Source organism: Arachis hypogaea, chromosome 15 (genome assembly GCF_003086295.3).
Source record: "Arachis hypogaea cultivar Tifrunner chromosome 15, arahy.Tifrunner.gnm2.J5K5, whole genome shotgun sequence".
In the NCBI taxonomy this organism is placed as follows: Eukaryota; Viridiplantae; Streptophyta; class Magnoliopsida; order Fabales; family Fabaceae; genus Arachis; species Arachis hypogaea.
The window spans coordinates 115544052-115563365 of record NC_092050.1 but is presented as its reverse complement, the minus strand read 5'-3'; the positions used below and the strand labels follow the sequence as shown (position 1 = coordinate 115563365).

The following is a 19314-nucleotide window of genomic DNA, read 5'->3' as shown; positions in this document are numbered from 1 at the left end:
ATTGGGTGTTTTGCTCATGACTACTTTATTATTAAATCTTTGTTGAACGAGATAAATAAGAGAGATGAATAAAAGTTGAACAATTGGGGTGGCTATAATTACACAAAACATCGCTCAGTATAACTGAGTAACTGACCCTAGGTTTAATATTTGGCGCAGACATGATTTTGCCTACAATTTACATCATACATTCGTATTATGAGCGATGTGTAAGTATGAGGTCGTTCTCACTTTCTGTTGATATCTGATGGTCCAACATAAAAAGCGATTGTGATGTTTTAGCTGCAGTTTAATCGTTGTACATACTCCAGATTTCTCTTTCTTGTAAATGATCACAAAGACAGATAGGGTCTACTATATCATATAAGTATTGTCATAATTCCAAACGAAACAATCAAAGAATAACTTTGTAACAAAGGTTGCCAACAGTATTTTTGTTAACTTCTGGAATTACTGTTGATGACAGCATAGCCGATTGAATATGATCTAGAAGTGGGAAATGGAAATGGAATATTGTACTCTTCATTATGACCACTCTCATCATGTTTGAATATTTTATTTAGAAAGCTCATTTAAAACATGAGGGAAAATTATGTGCTAATAGGTCATTTACAAACAGAATACGTGGAAGATGTCATGTAACTTGTTGAGGAACTTGGCGTGGTGATGCCGGTGAGTAAGTGAGAGGCGAGAAGGCTCCTTTGGCGATTCGTCTTTCTTCTGTTTCCTCCTCAGCTGAAAGAATTGCTGCATTACATCTGCGCACTCATTTTCCAAGATGCCTCGTCGTATCGTAATCTTCGGATGAAATGGATGAACTGGAGCAGGCGGCATATCTCTGGAATCTGAGCTTTCTCCTCCCTCAGGGAAAAGCCTGCAAAAAAGTTCAGTCATTTTTATTTATTTTTGTTTGGCCTTTTCATAAATCATCTATAGAATCTCTGATGCACTGAATAAGTGCATACAAGTAACTTTCCATGACTCAATTCCCACCAGGAAAATTAGTCACTTCAAAAAGATGGTATAATGTTTTTTTTTTTTTTCCGGATGCAAGTTATACCAGTTTTAAATACAGAAGTTTCTTCCTAAACCATGCCAAACACAAACCAAATTGTAGGCCTCTATTAATGGATCTCATAGAACAATACAAATGGGATTTGGTATCCAAACATTTCTCTTTACAAAAAAAAAGGGTAGCCTGGCGGTGCACAAGCATTCCGCATTAACACGGGGAAAAAGTCGCACCCAAAGAGTGTAATATCTGCAGCCTAATTACATCAGTAACTGTTTCCACGGCTTGAACCTGTAATCTTCAAGTCACATGGAGACAACTCAACTGTTGTTCCAAAACTCCCCTTCCCAAATATTTCTCTTTATTTGGCCATATTATATAGTTCAAACTTTAGACAACTCAAATGCAATTGGTATGATTTATGTTTCAGGGTATAAATATTACTATTCTTTTTCTTTCCCGATATTGTTATTACTATAATGGAAGTTAGGTGCACATTTTTTTCCTCACTAAAATGCCATTCTTTGCATATATTCATACCCTTTTGACTTGAACCTATGACCTTTTAATTAGAGTATAAATACTTATCATTTAAACTAGTTTCACATTTGTTATTATTATACACATTTAATAAATAAAGTAGACAAATAGACACGTTGGTATCTATTTAATATTTTAGTAGTATGAATTCCCTCATTTTCTTTCAACAGTTTAATGCACGACCAAAATCAATTTAACCAACCTACCAAAGACAATAAACCAGTTTTTGTCATGAAAAAGATGTACATAAGACTCAACTCCCCTTGCCACCCAATAACTATACACAATACATGCATGTCAGCTGCATACCTGATCCAGCTTCCATCAGCTCCAAGAAGCTTATTGGGAGCTCCCCACACAACAGTATCTACTCTTGCCTGAAGAATGGCGCCAGCACACATTGGACAGGGCTCAAGCGTAACATAAAGTGTAGTGCCCTGAAAGTGAGAAAATTTTGTCGCCAACAAATGAGACATGAAACTAATTCTTGCATCACATAAGTAATAATAGAGGTCAATGATTCCTCAAGACAGACCAAATTACTATATGATCCTTGAAACGAAGTTAGCTAATAACACATCATTTACTTTTCCTCCATTCCAAACCACCTTTATCAAGTACTACTAAAGGTAATTTGAACATATGATATTCATGTTTTTATAGAAGCACATTTTGAGAATGTTGTTATAACAAGGGTTTTAACACTATAAATTGAAAGATAAAATTAGAGAGAAACATACTAATAGAACCCGCAATAGCAGAACGGGAAGCTTTATTGATGCACAGGGACGGCCAATTAGCACTCCCTAGAAGGTTCTACACGGTTGGAACTACGAACTCGGAGAGGGATTCTCTCCACTTCTAACAGAATTCATAACAGAAATACACTCCCCAAAACTAACTATAACCTAGCTATTTATAGGCAGTGACCTATCAGCCAGATGGACATGCCAACAACTCCTAAAACTCCCACTTAACCGCTACTTACCTCTCCTTTTGTAACACAGCCCAAACCAGTTAGTAGTAGGCGTCTCTCTATCAATACTCCCCCCTTGGACAACCACCTTGTCCTCAAGGTGGAACTCCAGAAAGGTAGCTTACAACGTCGCCGCTCGCTCCCATCTGTCCTCACAAGGAGAGGCCCATCCAGCGCACCAAATACTCCAAAGCCCCATCCTCTGCGGTTCGCGATGCCACTATCTGAGACGGATGCATCACCAGCTCGCCATCCTCAGCCAACCCCGGTGGCAGCGTCTGCACCTGCTGCTACGGCGGGACGGCCTTTTTCAACTTGCTAACGTGGAAAACCGGGTGAAGTCTGCACCCTTGAAGCAGGGCCAACCTGTATGCCACTGCCCCTATCTTCTCAACCACTTTAAACGGTCCATAATAACGCAGGCTTAGCTTTTCATTGACCCTCCGCGCTAGTGTCTGCATCCGATAAGATTGCACTTTCAAATAAACCCGCTCACCAGGCTTGAACTCCACATCCCTTCGATGCCTATCTGCTGCTTGTTTCATCCGCTGATGAGCCTGCACTAAGTGCGTCTTCAGCTCTGCCAACACAGCATCCCTGGCTGCGGTCAATGCTGCCACCTCCTCAACATGGGATGGAAAAGTCTCTCCATGGAAAAGAACAGGTGCTGGCACACCATAAAGTGCTTGAAATGGGGTTGTTTGGGCTGAGGCATTGTAGGAGTTATTAAACCAAAACTCAGCCCATGGTAGCCACTCCAACCATTTCTTTGGGTAGCCCCCCACAAAGCACCGCAAATAAGTCTCCAAACAGCGATTCACCACTTCGGTTTGGCCATCGGTGTGTGGATGAAATGCCGTGCTGTGCTTCAATTTTGTCCCTGCGGCTTGGAATAGTTCGGACCAAAACTTACTCATGAACACCCTATTCCTATCCGATATGATTGACTTGGGAAACCCGTGTAGTTTAACCACCTCCTTAATAAAGGCTAGCGCCACCTCCTTGGCTGAAAATGGGTGAGCTAGGGGGATGAAATGAGTGTATTTTGTTAACCAATCGACCACTACTAGGACAGTGTCCATGCCCTTGGACTTTGGCAATGCCACCACAAAATCCATTGTCACGTGCTCCCAAACTCTCTCCGGAACTTGTAGGGGCTGCAACAGCCCCACCGGTTTCATCGCTGCGTGCTTGTTTTGCTGGCAAGTGTGACAGCCAGCAACATAATCCCTGATCCTTTGCCTCTTGCCGAGCCAATGAACCGCTGCTGCTAGCCGCTTATAGGTTCGAAAGAAGCCTGAATGTCCTCCTGCCCCACTATCATGGGACAATGCCAGCAAAAGCGGGATCTGAGAAGAATTTGCAGGCAAAACTGCTCCCTTGATAAGACAGCGGTCCCTTGTGCAGGGAATACCCCGGATAATCATCCAGCCCCTGCTGCAGGGCGACCACGATCTTTTGTAGCTCTTGGTCGTGAGCCACCTCCTCTTCCACCGTTTCCCAAAGGTTCATATGCACTACCAAGATTGCCCTTGCCATCATTTGTTGTGACAAGACATCTGCTGCCTTATTCTCAAGGCCTGGCCGGTATCGGATCTCAAAATCCAAGCCTAACAATTTAGTGGTCCACTTCAAGTAAGCTGGGTCAATGAGTCGCTGGTCTGTGAGGAATTTCAGACTTCGCTGATCTGTGAGAACAGTAAAATGGCAACCCAACAAGTAATGCCACCACTTTTGGACAGCAAAGACAATGGCCATCAACTCCCTCTCATGCAGATTTTTGCCGGGCCCTTGGAGATAGTGCTTGGCTTAGGAATGCTATTGGTCTGGCTTGCTGGGACAGCACCGCACCCAACCCCTCACTCGATGCATCAGTTTCCAACACAAAGTCTTGATTGAAATCCGGGACTGCTAGAGTCGGTAGGTCTGCCATCAGCCTCTTCAATCTCTCGAAAGCCTCCTGGGCCTTGTCATTCCAATCAAATGCATTTCGCTTTGTCAACTCCGTCAACGGCTTGGCATAACCCCATATCCTTGCACAAAATGCCTATAATAGCCGGTAAGGCCCAAGAATCCCTGTAAAGCCCACTGGTCCGTAGGCACCGACCACTCTAGCATCGCTATGGTTTTGTTAGGATCAGCTGAGACCCCATGTACCGAGACAATGTGACCCAAGTATTCCACCAAGCTCATTGCGAATGTGCATTTCTTCTCATTCAACACCAACTGGTTCTCCAATAAAATCTGGAAAACTTCTTGGAGGTGAAGGGCATGGCTCGCCATATCATGACTATAGATGAGAATATCATCGAAAAAGATCAAGACGAATTTCCGTAATAGAGGCTTAAGAATGCCATTCATCAAGGCTTGGAAGGAGCTAGGGGGGTGTTGGTCAAGCCGAAGGGCGTGACTAGAAACTCATAATGGCCCCCATGAGTGCGGAAGGCAGTCTTGTGGATGTCTTGATCCCTCATCCGAATTTGGTGGTACCCAGATTTTAAATCCAGCTTAGAGAAAACTCCAGCTCCTCCCAATTCATCGAGTAGTTCATCAATGACAGGGATAGGAAATTTATCCGGCACCGTAATGCCATTTAATGCCCTATAATCGACACAACCCCCAGCTGCCGTCCTTTTCCTTCACCAACAATATCGGGCTAGCAAAGGGCTGGAGCTTGGCTGAATTATCCTCGAGGCCAGCATTTCTCACACCATTTGTTCAATCATTGATTTCTGATGGTGCGGGTAACGATAAGGTCTTATATTCGGGGCTGAAGCTCCTTCTCTCAATGGAATGGCATGGTCATGGCGACGGTACGGTGGCAGCCCTGGAAATGTCTGAAACACCTTAGCATTAGAAGCTAACACCGATTGTATCACCTGCGGCACCTGTGATACAGCGGCAGCTTGCAAAGTCATGGGCCACAGCTGGACCATAAATCCCTCTCCCCCTTCTTGAATTGACAAAACTGTAGATTGAAGGTGCATGCCTCCATAGCACAGCTCTGGGTCCCCCTGCAAAGTAACCAGGTTGTCCCCATTCCAGAATCGAAGGCATGATTTTTTGAAGTTTGTGATGACGTCTCCCAACTTATCTAGCCACGCCAGCCCCAAGACAAACTCCACTTCGTCAGTTGGGAAGATGAAGTCTTCCTTGATCGCCAATTCCTTGAATTGGAGAGTGACGCCCAAACACCTTCCTTGTCCACCTTTATTGCTACTATCTGCTACCCTGACCTGGAACTTAGGGGTGTTATCAATCCTTAGGCCCAACTCGGTGATGATCTTCGGTGTCGCGAAGTTGTCCGAAGCTCCACAATGTTTGAGAACGCGTACACGGCGGCCATTTATCTCTGCCCAGGCTTTAATTGACTTGTGATATCCACTCAAGCTCATGAATTTGAGTTCCAATTGTCCCTGCTTCCCTGTTTCTGGAACCGCCTCATGCTGTAACCAATCCACTTCAAAGTCTGGCTCCATGATTAAAAGCTTGAACTCCCTCTTCTTGCAGATGTGATCAGAGGTGTACGGTTTCATCACAGAGGAAGCATTCCCCCCCTGGCGCGCTTCGCCCTATACTCCTCGTTGCTGAGATGTCGCAGTCCGCGCCGTTGCGAGGGATCCGTTGTCAATTCTTTGCCGTTTCTTGCTGCAGAGTTGGACGCTGTAGCAAGGTGCACAGCTTTGTTGGCGGTTGAATTGGCAACGACAAAGTTGGGAGCCAGTGGTTTACTACGTCCCGATACCCCTCGCAAGGCCGCGTTGCGGTTTTCTACCTTCTGTGCCAGTTCCATTAACTCGTCCACTGACTGGTATGGAAACAGTTTACATTCTTCCCCCACTTCCAGTTTCAGCCCATTCAAAAAGAGGTCCATCAGCAATTCCAGCGCAATTCCGCGGAGAGGCCACGCGTGAAGCACGAACTGATCAACGTAGTCCCGTACCGAGTTCGTCTGTTTCAGCTTCAGCAGCGTTTGATATGGACTCTGCAGTCGTTCCGGTTGAAAATGCCGTAGCAGCGCCGTACTGAGGAACCGCCACTGCAGAAGGTGGCAACCGTGAGCCATTCCTCCTCTGGCACTGCGCGCAAGAAGAACTGCTCCATGCGTTCAATCCAAACCACCGCGGAAGATCGGAAGTTCCAGCTTCTGCCATTGCTCCGGCACATCGCGGGATCCGGCCAACGAGCCTGCGGCCAGGTGCGATCCCGGTGAACCTCGCTCGTTCCAATTAGGCGCGCGATTTTTGAACGAATCCATTCGGGAATCGAAGCGCTGCAGTGTCTCCTGCATCGATCGGAACATCTCCTCCATGCGCGACTTGATTGTGTCAAATAGTGTCTCCATTTTCCTCGATTTCGATTGCACCATTCAGCGTCGGGATCCTCACGTTCCCGATACCAGTTGATAGAACCCGCAATGGCAGAACAGGAAGCTTTATTGATGCACAGGGATGGCCAATTAGCACTCCCTAGAAGATTCTACACGGTTGGAACTACCAACACAGGGAGAGGGATTCTCTCCACTTCTAACAGAATTCATAACAGAAAATACACTCCCCTAAACTAACTATAACCTAGCTATTTATAGGCAGTGACTTATCAGCGAGCTAGACATGCCAACAACTCCTAAAACTCCGACTTAACTGCTACTTACCCCTCCCTTTGTAACACAACCCAAACCTGTTAGTAGTAGGCGTCTCTCTATCACATACATAATCTATTTCTTATCTTAACCCATTTCAATAGTTATTATTTATGACTAATCCATCCTTGAATATGTTATCATAATAGACAATCTACACCGGATTTATTTTGTTATCCAATATTATAAACATGTTCAGGTTATTGCATGATCTGAACCATCTTCTTAGCAAAAGTGAAGAAAGTTACCTTTTTGTGCTACCAAATTATAGTCTACAAACTATAAAGCAAATGTACTCGATATATATAACATAGCAACAAGAAATTGTCATGTAAAAATACTAAGATTGGCCAATCTTGTAATAGTTGATGACAAAGGTGTTAAGAGACTTAGGTTGTATAGGATTTCCAAAGTCCCACATCAGTAGGATGCTCAATGTTGTATTTAAGGGGAGTAATTCTTCCCCCTTAACAAATAGTTTTTAAGGTGTAATCCCCCACTCCTTTAGGTACTTAACAATGATATCGGAGCCTGGTTGTCAGTGGTACAAAGAGGGCTACCTCTAGAGGATTCTGGTCAGCAAGAGACCTAATGAAGTACTATAGAGTGCATCCATCACGTCTCCAGTGACGCTGGATTGTTAGAATCGAGTATTAAGGTGTGGTTCACTTTCCTTAGGTGCTTACAAAAAGATCAAAGACGTATCGAGGAACCAATTCAGAGAAAAGCAAAAAACAAAGAAAGTGTGTATTATTTTGGTAATAAGAATACAATGGTGTAGGTATATTTGGGAGGTCTCTTGCTCTCCTAATTCCTGACTTCCTATTTTGCAACTGATGCAATGTGCAGCTCCTGCAAAGCAAATGAAGGGAAGCTCAAAGTGCTAACGCTTACTCTCAGCCTCTCTAATAAGTAGGTGGGCTTTCATTCCTAATACACTGGAAAATCTACTAAAGATGCTTTGTTGAATAATGGAAGAATTATTTTAGATTCCCAAATCATGAAAAATGAAAGGATCATGTTCTTTCAATCTTGTATAGTGCAGAAAAACTTGTTTGTAGAACTACCAGTTCCCGCGGGGGGGGGGGGGGGGGGGTGTCATGAACCATATCTTCTAAAAGTTTAAGTTGTTAGGTAGAAGCATGATATTGTACATAATGGTAAAGTCTAATATAATCAAAGTTTATTTTATGGATGATGTTAAGCTACATATAAATGTCTAGAATTAGGTATGACAATGGTGTGTTAATCTCACATTGGCTAGATATATGATCAAAGTACTCTATAATAACTTGGGAAATCATTCTCTCTTGAACAAGCTTTAAGGTTTGAACTAAGGTCAAATTTTATCCCAACTCTACACTTTAGACATGTGGATGGTGTTTAGTTTAGGCATTGTGAACATAGATTGGTTAGTGAAACACTAAGCATAGTCCAAACTATGTTCTCTACCAAGAAGCATCCAAAGGAAGACAACGATTCTTAAACCAGACTGTTTACCCATGACAGTACTCATTAAGTAATAAGGTGTGCTTGAAGATTGTCCTATACAATGCTTGAACCTAACTATTGTCTATATTAGAGATATTGTCACCATGAAGGCAGATTTCTATGACATCAGTGAACACATGATCATGGTTCAGTTTGCTTGTCATTTTAGTGGTATGTTACAATAATTAATTGACATTCATATGTTATACTATAATAGTAGATTAGATCATATTAAAGAGAATAAGAAAAATAGCAGATTAGATAGCAAGCATTTGGATGTTAAAAGTGTTATGAATGTTGTGTAAATCTTAGGTCAGCTGCTATTCACTTCAACTATGAGAGTATAAAGACACTACTGTCGTATCTTAAGAAAGTCACGTGGACTTAAAAGTAACATATCAATGAACTAACAAATATCAAACTTTGGCAGTAAATAAAACAATTTAAACTAAAACAAAGAGAACATACTGATAGTCTCCATGTCCGAAGAAGATTTGAAGCTTCTCGTATACAAATCATCTCTGCATGTGCAGTGGAGTCCCGTAACTCTTCAACCCTGAAACAGATTATTTGATATTGATTATGAACAACTTAATGCAAAACAGCTAAAGAGATTGAAATATCATTGTAGATCATGATACTCACAAGTTGCATCCCCGGGCAATAATTTTTCCTTGCTGCACAAGAACAGCACCAACGGGGACTTCCCAAATATCTGCGGCCTTCTTGGCTTCTAGAAGTGCTTCCTTCATGAACATTTCATCCATCCTTCGCTGCTCAAGTTCAAGTTGATAGGCTTCCTCCCAGTCATCAAACCTATCTCTTAAGACTTGCCCAGTCCTCTGAAACTTTCTTTGTTTCAATTCTCCATCCTTTTCCCCTGAAGCAGACAATTCAGACTGCACTGAAGGAACTGGTTCCTTGATTGGCAACACTGACCGAGTTCGAGACAAGTCAAGCACACCAATATTTACAATTGGGCTTGCAACAGGAGGCCCTCTGGCAGGCAATGATGCACTTGGAAAGTCCACACTTTTAATGCCCGAAGTACTAATTTTTAAATCTTTTCTATCTCTGGTCCATTCAATATTTTCCTCTCCTGAAGCATACGGGATGGTTGCAGACCCACTTTCTTCTGTATTTGAAGATGATCTAACTTTAACATGTTTTCCTTTATTCTTAATTCTTTTAGTGTCAGACGTCTCTTCACTTTGTGTATAATTTTTACCCGGTTTTAACTTGTCAATTGTCATGACTTCTGGTGGTTGCACACTTGTTTCTTTTATTAAAGTACTTTCATAGTTTTCCTGTTGCTCCTTCTCAGATAACCATGTTTCACTATCAGATGATCTAATCTCAACACATTTTCCTTTGTCCTTAATTCTTCTAGTGTCAGACATCTCCCCTTCGCGTTGGGTATCATTTTTACCCTGTTTTAACTTGTCAATTGTAATGGCTTCTGGTGGTATCACACTCGCTTCTTTTATGGCACTACTTTTATGCCTTTCCGCATGCTCCTGCCCAGAAAACCATGTTTCACTATCAGACTTGTTTGGTGAGTTTCTCTCATCTGATCTTTCAGCTGAAGTAGAAGCAGCATGTGAAACCCAACGCAATTTTACAACGTCAGCAATCATACTCCACAGGGACCTGCCGGTTCTACGGACAATTGTTTTTGACGTTTCATTGCCAACCTCCGATTCTTCAGCTCTTTGACTTTGCTCAACAGAAGATTTTGTTTCATCCCACATCTCATCAGAAGGTCCTTTGGACTCACGAATCCCAGAGGAATGGCTAGAATCATGCTTCTTAGACTGAGAATCATCTTCAGTATGTTGCCTGCTTGAATTGTAGATCTGGTTCCCCTCATCTTCAACAGCAAACTTTGTTCTAGTACCTTCCACCTCTGATGTGGCTGAAGTGGCAACTTCATGTCTGGCTCTCTGAACAAACTCAGCAACAAACTGATTGGATGATTTCTCTAAGCAATCAACTGAACGAAGAGAATCTTCTGGAGCCATGATGGTATACGGTTCACTGTAAGACTGATTACTTCCATCTCTAGAATATTGTAGCAAAACAGGACTTTTATCAGAATGATCAGATGTATCAGATGAGCCACTTTCTGAAGTTTCGACAATAATTTCTGGGCTAGCGACTTGTGAAGTTATTTGAGCACGTGCTGAGCCTCCACCTGTTGTCTCTTGGGATGAGGAAGCAATCAACATCGTTGCAGACTTTCTTTCATGATCATCTGTTAATGTGACATGTGTTCCAGATTCAGAAACAAAACTCCTTGATCCCCGGATGTTGGATTCCTCTCTTGAGGTAGTTTTATCTGAAATTGTTACTTTCCGAGTTGTTTTGTCCTCCCTGCTTAATTCAAAATTTACAATTGTTTCATCTGTTTGGCAAGAACTTTCTGTAGTTTTGGCAACTGACTTCAATGTGCTTTTAGGGATGTGCTTCACCTTCTCAGAGGTTCTTTTAGAGCTTGAAAGTTGCTTTTCATCTGTGTTCTTTATTTTAGTTCTAGCATTTATGATATAAGTATCTTCAATATTACTCTGATGATCGTGTGATACTTCAGAAATATGTTGAGATTTTCTCATATCTTTAATCTCAGTCTTTTCCTCTCTCTTTAGAAGTCTCTTCTCTCCTTTTTGGTGTTGATGCTCCTCCATTTCCTGAACAGAACTCGAAACTGAAATCCTTTGTGCTCCAAGATTCTCCATGGATGTCCTTTGAATGTCTTCAACTTTTGAAGTTTCAATATATTTATGTGAACTTCTATTTATAACATCCTTTCCTGTGGTAGAATTAGAACCAGAAAATTTGTTCTGTTCATCACTTGTTTCGTGTGAGCATGTTTCTAGTATCTCAAGGTTCCCATGTCTGCTACTGGAGATCTTCTTTGAATTCAAGGTTTTCTTTCCAGTGGTAGTAGAGCCAACAATTTTTTTATGTTCATCTCTTGTTTCCTTTATCTGTGCATCAGATAGATCAAGTTCCTCATGCCTGCCAGTAAATGCCTGTTTTGAAACCAAGGTTGTTTCAAATTCATTGAAACCAGAATCTTGCACACCTGTATATTGATGCCTTTTGTTTCTTGCTTGAATAAATGCATTCTGACGCTTGAGAAAAGACGAATCATCTTCCTTACTATTGACTTGCTTATGTGAAAGAGACGCTTTACCATAACTACTAGGTTCATGAGATCCAAATGCTTCTGAATGCACATCTTGCTGTTCTCTTGTAGATTTTATTTCCTGCACTGTTACCTCGGCCAGCTTCTTTTCAGACTTCTTCCTTAGGCTAGAATCAATGTCAGCACCAAATGCAGTTTTTTCATGCTTTGAAAAGTCCTGCAGCCTCACCAAATCATCACTTTGTTTGTTGAATTCTTCCTTCACTTGTCCCTTCACATAATTTGCTTCATCATTCTCATATCCTGATGAACATTCTTCAAAACCATGTTTATCCTGAACATCGATGTCACTCCCGAGATCTCCTGATGAAACTGTGTAATAAGATGAACAACTAGAAACATCTCTTCTCGACCTATGGCCTTCACTTCTGGCCAAGGCTACATTTCCTCTGCTAGATTTTTCATTCTCTCTTCTCAAGTCAATAGCAGATGTCTCGCGTTGCTTCAAGATCCCTTTTGTCTTTGTTTCTACTTTCTTACCCAAATTCAAATTTCTCTGCCTACTCACACTCTTTATTTTCTTCTCTGCTTCATTTCTTCTGGATGTGGAGACATTCTTCCTTTTAACATCAATAGTATCCTTATCTGATTGCTCACTCAATAAGCTGAGAACTGCTTCGGCATCATCAGAACCAAATGAATGGTAACTTCCCCTCCCTTTTCGCGAGTCTCCTGCACAGACACATTCTCCCTCTATTCTCCTTCTACTTCTATTGCAAACAGTTTCTTCATTCACATAACATCTTTTGTGTAGACCATAAGCTGGCAGACGGGGAAAAAACTGTTCTCTACCCAAAATAAATCTTCTAGCTGACAGTTGAAGGAGAGTGGACTGCCTCAACCCATTTTGAAGACTAGGCTTTATTGTTACCCTATAATTGGAGAGTGCACAACAACCACAACAGTGACAACATGATGAACAGTGTGATGGTGTTCTGTCAAATCTTTCATAGCAGATGTTTGAGTAGCCATTGAAAGATAATGAGAATGACTCCCTACCCCTGACAGCATATATTGTAGAGCTAAAATATGTGTTGTGCATAGTTACATTTGCTTTCCCGGAAAGGATGGGAGAGGGTACCGTAAGCTGATGAATTGAGCAAGCTCTTTTATTCACAACTGAGCTATTCAAGTAGAGAAAGTATCAGACCACAGCCAGAAATGCTCATATAAGGTGGACCGAGCAAGCTACGAAAGCAATCGTAATAAGCTGTCACCTGTAATATGCTAGGAGTCAATGTAGAAGCCCAAAGCGTGTTAGCCCGCTGAGTAAATCACCTTCAAAATACATCTGATCCACACTCTGCTTATATTCTACTACATCCCATGACACTGAATAAAAAATATAAATAAATCTTAATGTGTTAAATCATACCAATAAAGAACTCATTATTTTGTCAATTATAACTTATATACAGTCTATATAATGCCTAAGATAAGGATGCCAAGGGTGTCAAAAGGACGCATATGAATTAAACTCGGGGAAAAAAAAACTGACAGTAGTTGCAATCTTTGTGTTAATAAACAGTCATCAACGCAGAAATATCATTTTTTTTTCACTTGAATCAAGAATAATAATTTTAATTTTATTCTTAAACCAAACAAAGAATTGCCCTATGCTCACACAGTTTTCACCAACCCAGAGTACAAGGATTCAATTTCTATACAAACTTGACTAATTGCGATAAAACAACGAAAATGCATGAAAACTGATGATAAAGAGGGTTATGTGTACCTAACTAAGAAAGAGCGCGTGCCTTTTGAAGAGAGAGATTTCGAAAGCGAAAAGCAAGTGAGACCCTCAACCGTGATGGGTTCTATACACCATAGCTACGATCTGCATGTGTACTGAAAGAACACTAAAGCTTCGTTGAATGCAAAATTAAAGCGTGATAAACGAAAGAAATAGGATGAGAAAGCAGAGAGAGAGAGAGAGAGAGAGAAAGGAAGAGGGTGGTGAATAGTCTCAGCTGGGGTTTGATTTGCCTTGTTTGTTTGTGGCAAAAGCACACAACACAGTTCAGCCAGAGTGTATAGACGTGTATTATATTATGGAAAAATTTATGTAGCAATTTTTGTGTTTTGTGGCCAGCACTTAATAATCAAAATAAAAGTGAGTGATTTTTTATTATTAGATATAATTTCACACCAATAAAATATTAATGACCAATTAAAAATTATAAAACACTAAAATTACTGGTCCCTAACATTCCTCTTATATTATTATTTGGCAAAATATTTGATTATATACTTTATGTACAGCTTTGAATATGTTTAAATCTAATTTAAGATATCATCGGCATGTTTAATTGTTTATTAAAACAAGAGGGTAAAGTACCTTTTTTTTCCTAAATTAAAATTTAGTCTAAATATTAAAAATTAAAATAATATTTTATTTTTAAAATAATTTTTTATATTAGTGCTAGTAAAATAAAATTTTTTTACTATATTCGAGTAAGACTTATGCGATGTATGAAGAGATAAATTAATTGTATTATATAATATCAAAAGAATTTAAAAGTTAGCATTTTTAGTTTATACTAACCAGTATTTTTAATTTGTAGTGCAATACCATACTTTTAACCAAAGTTGCGAAAACCGATTGATCAATGAATCAGTAAGACAGTTAGTTTACTGGTTTAATGGTCTGATCGAAATTTAACCGAAATTCAATTAGTTTAATTAAATATTAAATAAAATTATTAAAAATTTAATATATAATTTCAAATATTTAAATTAAATAATTTTTAACTTAATAAAATTCAAAATTTTAAAATTTTACATAATATATTATCCATAGTTTATCAATAAAAGTTCATAAACAAATTCAAACATTAAAATTTATAACTAAAATAGATCAAAACACACATAAATAACAAACATATAATGTTTTACTACAAAAAGAAAAAAAACAACATTGACAAACAAATTTTCAACTAAACAAAAGCATTAATTATCAAAAATCATAATCATCATTAAGTGCTTCAAGAGTTCAAGATATCTATCATCTATTCTTAATATATAAAAGTAGATACATAAGTTTACCCACATTACTTTTAAAACATCTTTTACTTTCTACTAATGCTATGTCAGCAACATCACTTACTTGACAAAATATTAAAATCAACCATTCTATTTTTGCCAAATCAACTATTATTTCCAAATCAGCAAAAAAAAATACAAAAATTTGTAACCTACAAAAACATTGAATCCATATCCCTATATTTATTATATCACACCGCTATAAACAATACAATAAATTTATAACTCTAATAATTAATTTATTAATTTCTATAAATAATTTATTAAATATAACATTCATATTACAAATATAATAATAATATTATTAATCATCATAAATTTACGTTACAAATATTCAAATGACATACTATTTGAACTACTTATATAAAGTCTCTTATCACTATTCATTCAAATGACATCAAATTTAGCACAAAAAATTTATTTTCGAACTATACAACATCTCAAACTTACTCAATGGAGCATCATTCTTTGGACAATATCCCAAACAAAAAGACAATTGGTTTATCAAAGTTCGCGTGGTTCATCTATGAAAAACATTAACACCCACAAATGAAGAAGAGTCTTTTTGCATAGAAATTATTATATTAGATGAAAAGGTACAAAACAAACATATTTATTATATTTTTAAATTGAATTTACAAAAAAAAAATACTTTAATTATTTTTGTTTTATACTTTTTATATTATTTTATAATACTTTGTATATAATTGTATTTTAATATCGTTAAAATTATACTTTTTTTAATATGCTATTCATTGTTCCTTTTTAACTAATTATTAACTATGATTTACTAACACGGCAGGGAACACATCTTCATATAATTGTGAAGAGAAATATGATAAAAAAATTCAAACATTTGTTATAAGAAGGAAAAGTCTATACTATAAAAAATTTTAAAATAGAAGATGCAAATGATTTGTATAGGCTAATTAAAGGTACAATGAAAGCAAATTTTTTACTCACAACTGTTGTGAAAGAAATTAAAGATCTAATTTTGAACATTTTCCAAGACTATTTTAAATTTGCATCACTTGAGACATTGTCTGACAAAGTGGGTCAAAGAAAAATACTAATAAGTAATTTCATTTTATACTATTTCAATTATTCTTATTAAAAATAACTTATTCAAAAGAAAAAAATATACACATTTTTATTCTTTTTATTGTAGATGTCATTGGAAAACTATATCAAGAGATTAAGAAGAAATAAAACCATACAAATTCAAAACATATCTTCGAAAGAAAAACATACATGCAAAGATGGAACAAACAACATAATAGAAACTGCATACAACTCAACAATTCATAAAAAATATGCCTTCACAAGAACCTATGATAGAAAGAAGAAAGCAATAATTCTAACAATAGACTAAGTCCATCAACTAAAACAAATGCAAAAATCAAACCACCAAATAAAAATGTCACTTTGTATAACTCCAACATCCAAATCTTTTGTACTACAAATTATTTTAAACAAAACACTTTTTAAATTTAACTTTAGTTTACACATATTTAATTTAATTCTACAAAATATAGTCATTTTTTATATTTATTTTATACTATCATTAATTTATCGTCTGCGCATGGTGCAGGTCTCATTCTAGTTAACAGAGTTTCCAAAGTCATGTCTTCAGAAATACCACCAAAAGAATAAAAAGTGAATAAGAAGCCGAAGTTAGCACTTAACAACATATATTTTTATTGAATGAAACTAATTTTGCTATTTCATTCACTATTAGGATATAAAGGCATAGCATTATCATTGTATATTATATTTTCAATGCCTTCAATGTCTCCATTAATAAACTTAGAATCATTTTCATCCGCCATTGTCTAAAAATCTACCGTGTCAATGCTTTGAATAGGGGTGTAATCGGTTCGGTTTGGTTCGGTTTTGGACCGAAAACCAACCGAACCGACCTGATCGGTTGAACGTTAATATCAACCATTCGGTTGGCTGCTTTCTGGACAACCGAACCGAACCGAACCGAACCAACAGCGGTTTGGTTCGGTCGGTTTTTTCGGTTTTTTTATACCTAATAAACAGAATTTAAAATATCATAAAATAAACTTTAAAACCTTCAATAAACCAGAATTACAAGAGTATATCACATTCAAATCCAGTACAAATTCAACTTAATTAAATATAAAACAAAAGCAATTAAAAATGTCTAGCAAAACAACAAAAATAAACACACTTTAAACCACAACAGTCACTTTAAAACAAATAAAAACCAAACAGCCAATCAACCACCATGCTTAATCTGAATCCACACCAGACTCATCCTCATCTTCTCCAGTTGGTGCGATTTCTACAAAAATAAAACAAGAAAATCAATATAGATTATAAATATAATATAGATTATAAACATAAATCATGAAAGGAATTACAAATTTCTTTTTTGCATACCTAATTCAAGTTTCTCAAACTCTTCAATAAGCTCCTCAAAATCAGTTGTCATTGGAGAAGCACGAAGCCAATTTTGTGTGCATATCAATGCCTCAACTGTCTTTGGAGTTAAAGAACTCCTATAGTTGTTAAGCACTCTTCCACCAGTGCTAAAAGCTGATTCTGAAGCAACAGTTGAGACCGGCATTGCTAGGACATCTCTAGCTATTTGGGATAAGATAGGATACTTGCTAGAATTTACCTTCCACCAATTCAATATGTCAAAAGTATTTTGATCACCAGGCTTCTCTAAACCATCCATCAAATACAAATCCACCTCATTCTTGTTGATGATCTCATGAAAATGCACCTCCTTAAAAAAATCACCAGCCATGTCGCCATCAGGTACTCCCACATCTGATGCACCATCCATTGTTGTTGAAGTAAAAGATCTTCCCCCATTATTTGCATTCATATAGCATTCAAACATCTTGGAGAAGGTTTCTTTCACTTTTGCACCCAAAAAATCAGCATCATCCTTATCATATAACTTTTCAAAGCTAAAGTTGACAAACTTCAACTTGTATCTAGGATCAAGAATCACAGCAACAAAAATCATCATGTTGATATTTTTAATGTTACCCCAGTACTTGTCATACTTAAGCTTCATCCTCTCAGCCATACTCCCAAGTAATGGATCTCGACTACCACAAGAAGCTTTGAACACACGCAAAATCTTACAAAACTCATGAAAATATTGAGAAGAAGTCACAAGCAAACTACCAGACACACTCTTTGTAACATCATGAAAAATTTTCAGGAATTCCATAAAGTGTTTTGCATTATCCCAATCAATATTCCTCGGAATACCACCTTGCATTAGAGCATATTCTGTATCTCTCTCCCCTAGCCTCTTGAACGCCTTTTGAAACTTCAAACCACTTTCAAGCATGGTGTATGTAGAGTTCCATCTAGTGGGAACATCGAGTTGGACAGTACACTTGTCTTGTATCCTAGCTTCCTTAATGAAATTTTTGAACCTATTCATACGACTAGGGGAAGCATGCACATATCTAATAGCATTTCTTATCTTGCTAATAGATTCATGCATCTCTTTCAATCCATCATTAACAACAAGATTAAGAATATGTGCACAACACCTAACATGCAAATGCTCTCCTTTCAAAGGATGTAAATTCCAATCCTCCATTCTAGTTCTTAGGTAAGATATTGCAGTGTCATTAGAACTAGCGTTATCAACAGTAATTGTGAACACTCTAGATATCCCCCACCCCAAAAGACATCTCTCAATCTTTCTACCAATTGTTTCTCCCTTGTGGTTTTTAATAAGACAAAAATTAATAATCCTCTTTTGCAATTTCCAATCATGATCAATGTAATGAGCAGTGAGACACATATAATTCAGATTTTGCACAGAAGTCCAACAATCAGTAGTTAAACAAACAGATTGATTCGGTTGCTTGAACACAGTTTTCAACCTATTCTTCTCACTAATATAGAGATTCCAACAGTCCTTAGCAACAGTAATCCTTCCCGGAAGTGAAAATCTAGGCTGCACAATACTCATATAGAATCTAAATCCCTCCCCCTCAACAAACTTGAATGGTAGCTCATCAACAATTATCATCCTAGCAAGGGCTTTTCTACACATTTCAGCATCAAAAGTAACTGCAGTAAATACCCCTTCACCCTCTTTTTTTTGTTGGAAGGTAAGGATTGTTTGACTAGGGTCACCCGACTCCCTAGGAAATTTTTTACATTGGTTCAACAAATGATAACGCATATTAGTTGTACCATTTCTATGAGAGTCACATGCATATGATGCACCACACCAATTACATTTAGCCCTAGGATGTGATGGCTTGGACTTAGGATCCCTTGTAAAGTGTTCCCAAGTCCAAGATCTAGGTCTAGAAGGTTTTCTGTTACCTTCATTAGCTTCATCCTTGCTATCCTCTTCATCAGTTTCCACAGTACTTGGAGATGGATTTGTT

At 38.2% G+C, this 19314-nt stretch overlaps 2 protein-coding genes across 11 annotated transcripts; both read right to left on the bottom strand.

The window, feature by feature from the left end:
• Positions 1-329: 329 nt before the first annotated feature.
• On the bottom strand, positions 330-13904 carry LOC112750503 (uncharacterized). Of its 10 annotated transcripts, none has more exons than XM_025799256.3 (6): positions 13605-13891; positions 13087-13201; positions 9307-12993; positions 9130-9217; positions 1862-1989; positions 330-874 (listed from the first exon to the last, which is right to left on the bottom strand). In XM_025799256.3, the coding sequence occupies exons 3-6, from the start codon at positions 12909-12911 to the stop codon at positions 610-612; spliced, it is 4086 nt and encodes a 1361-aa protein (XP_025655041.1). In that variant the 5' UTR covers positions 12912-12993; positions 13087-13201; positions 13605-13891; the 3' UTR covers positions 330-609. The 10 variants fall into 10 exon arrangements, with proteins under 10 accessions (XP_025655041.1, XP_025655042.1, XP_072072734.1 ...); XM_025799257.3 differs by having other exon boundaries at positions 9307-12988; XM_072216633.1 differs by having other exon boundaries at positions 13610-13891.
• Positions 13905-17169: 3265 nt separating this feature from the next.
• Positions 17170-19103, bottom strand: LOC112748741 (putative AC transposase). The gene is made up of 2 exons (XM_025796985.2): positions 17321-19103; positions 17170-17222 (listed from the first exon to the last, which is right to left on the bottom strand). Exons 1-2 carry the CDS (start codon positions 19101-19103, stop codon positions 17170-17172), a joined length of 1836 nt encoding a protein of 611 aa, XP_025652770.2.
• Positions 19104-19314: the final 211 nt, after the last annotated feature.

Excerpts from the sequence above, each read along its gene's own strand:
- LOC112748741 (XM_025796985.2), bottom strand. The coding sequence starts at position 19,103 with ATGCGTTATCATTTGTTGAACCAATGTAAAAAATTTCCTAGGGAGTCG. Across the intron at positions 17,223-17,320 it reads GTTTGAGAAACTTGAATTAG|AAATCGCACCAACTGGAGAA; the intron begins GTATGCAAAAAA and ends TTATTTTTGTAG.
- LOC112750503 (XM_025799254.3), bottom strand. The coding sequence starts at position 12,911 with ATGCACAACACATATTTTAGCTCTACAATATATGCTGTCAGGGGTAGG. Across the intron at positions 9,218-9,306 it reads ATTGCCCGGGGATGCAACTT|GGTTGAAGAGTTACGGGACT; the intron begins GTGAGTATCATG and ends AATCTGTTTCAG. Across the intron at positions 1,990-9,129 it reads TTCGGACATGGAGACTATCA|GGCACTACACTTTATGTTAC; the intron begins GTATGTTCTCTT and ends TCTCACTTTCAG.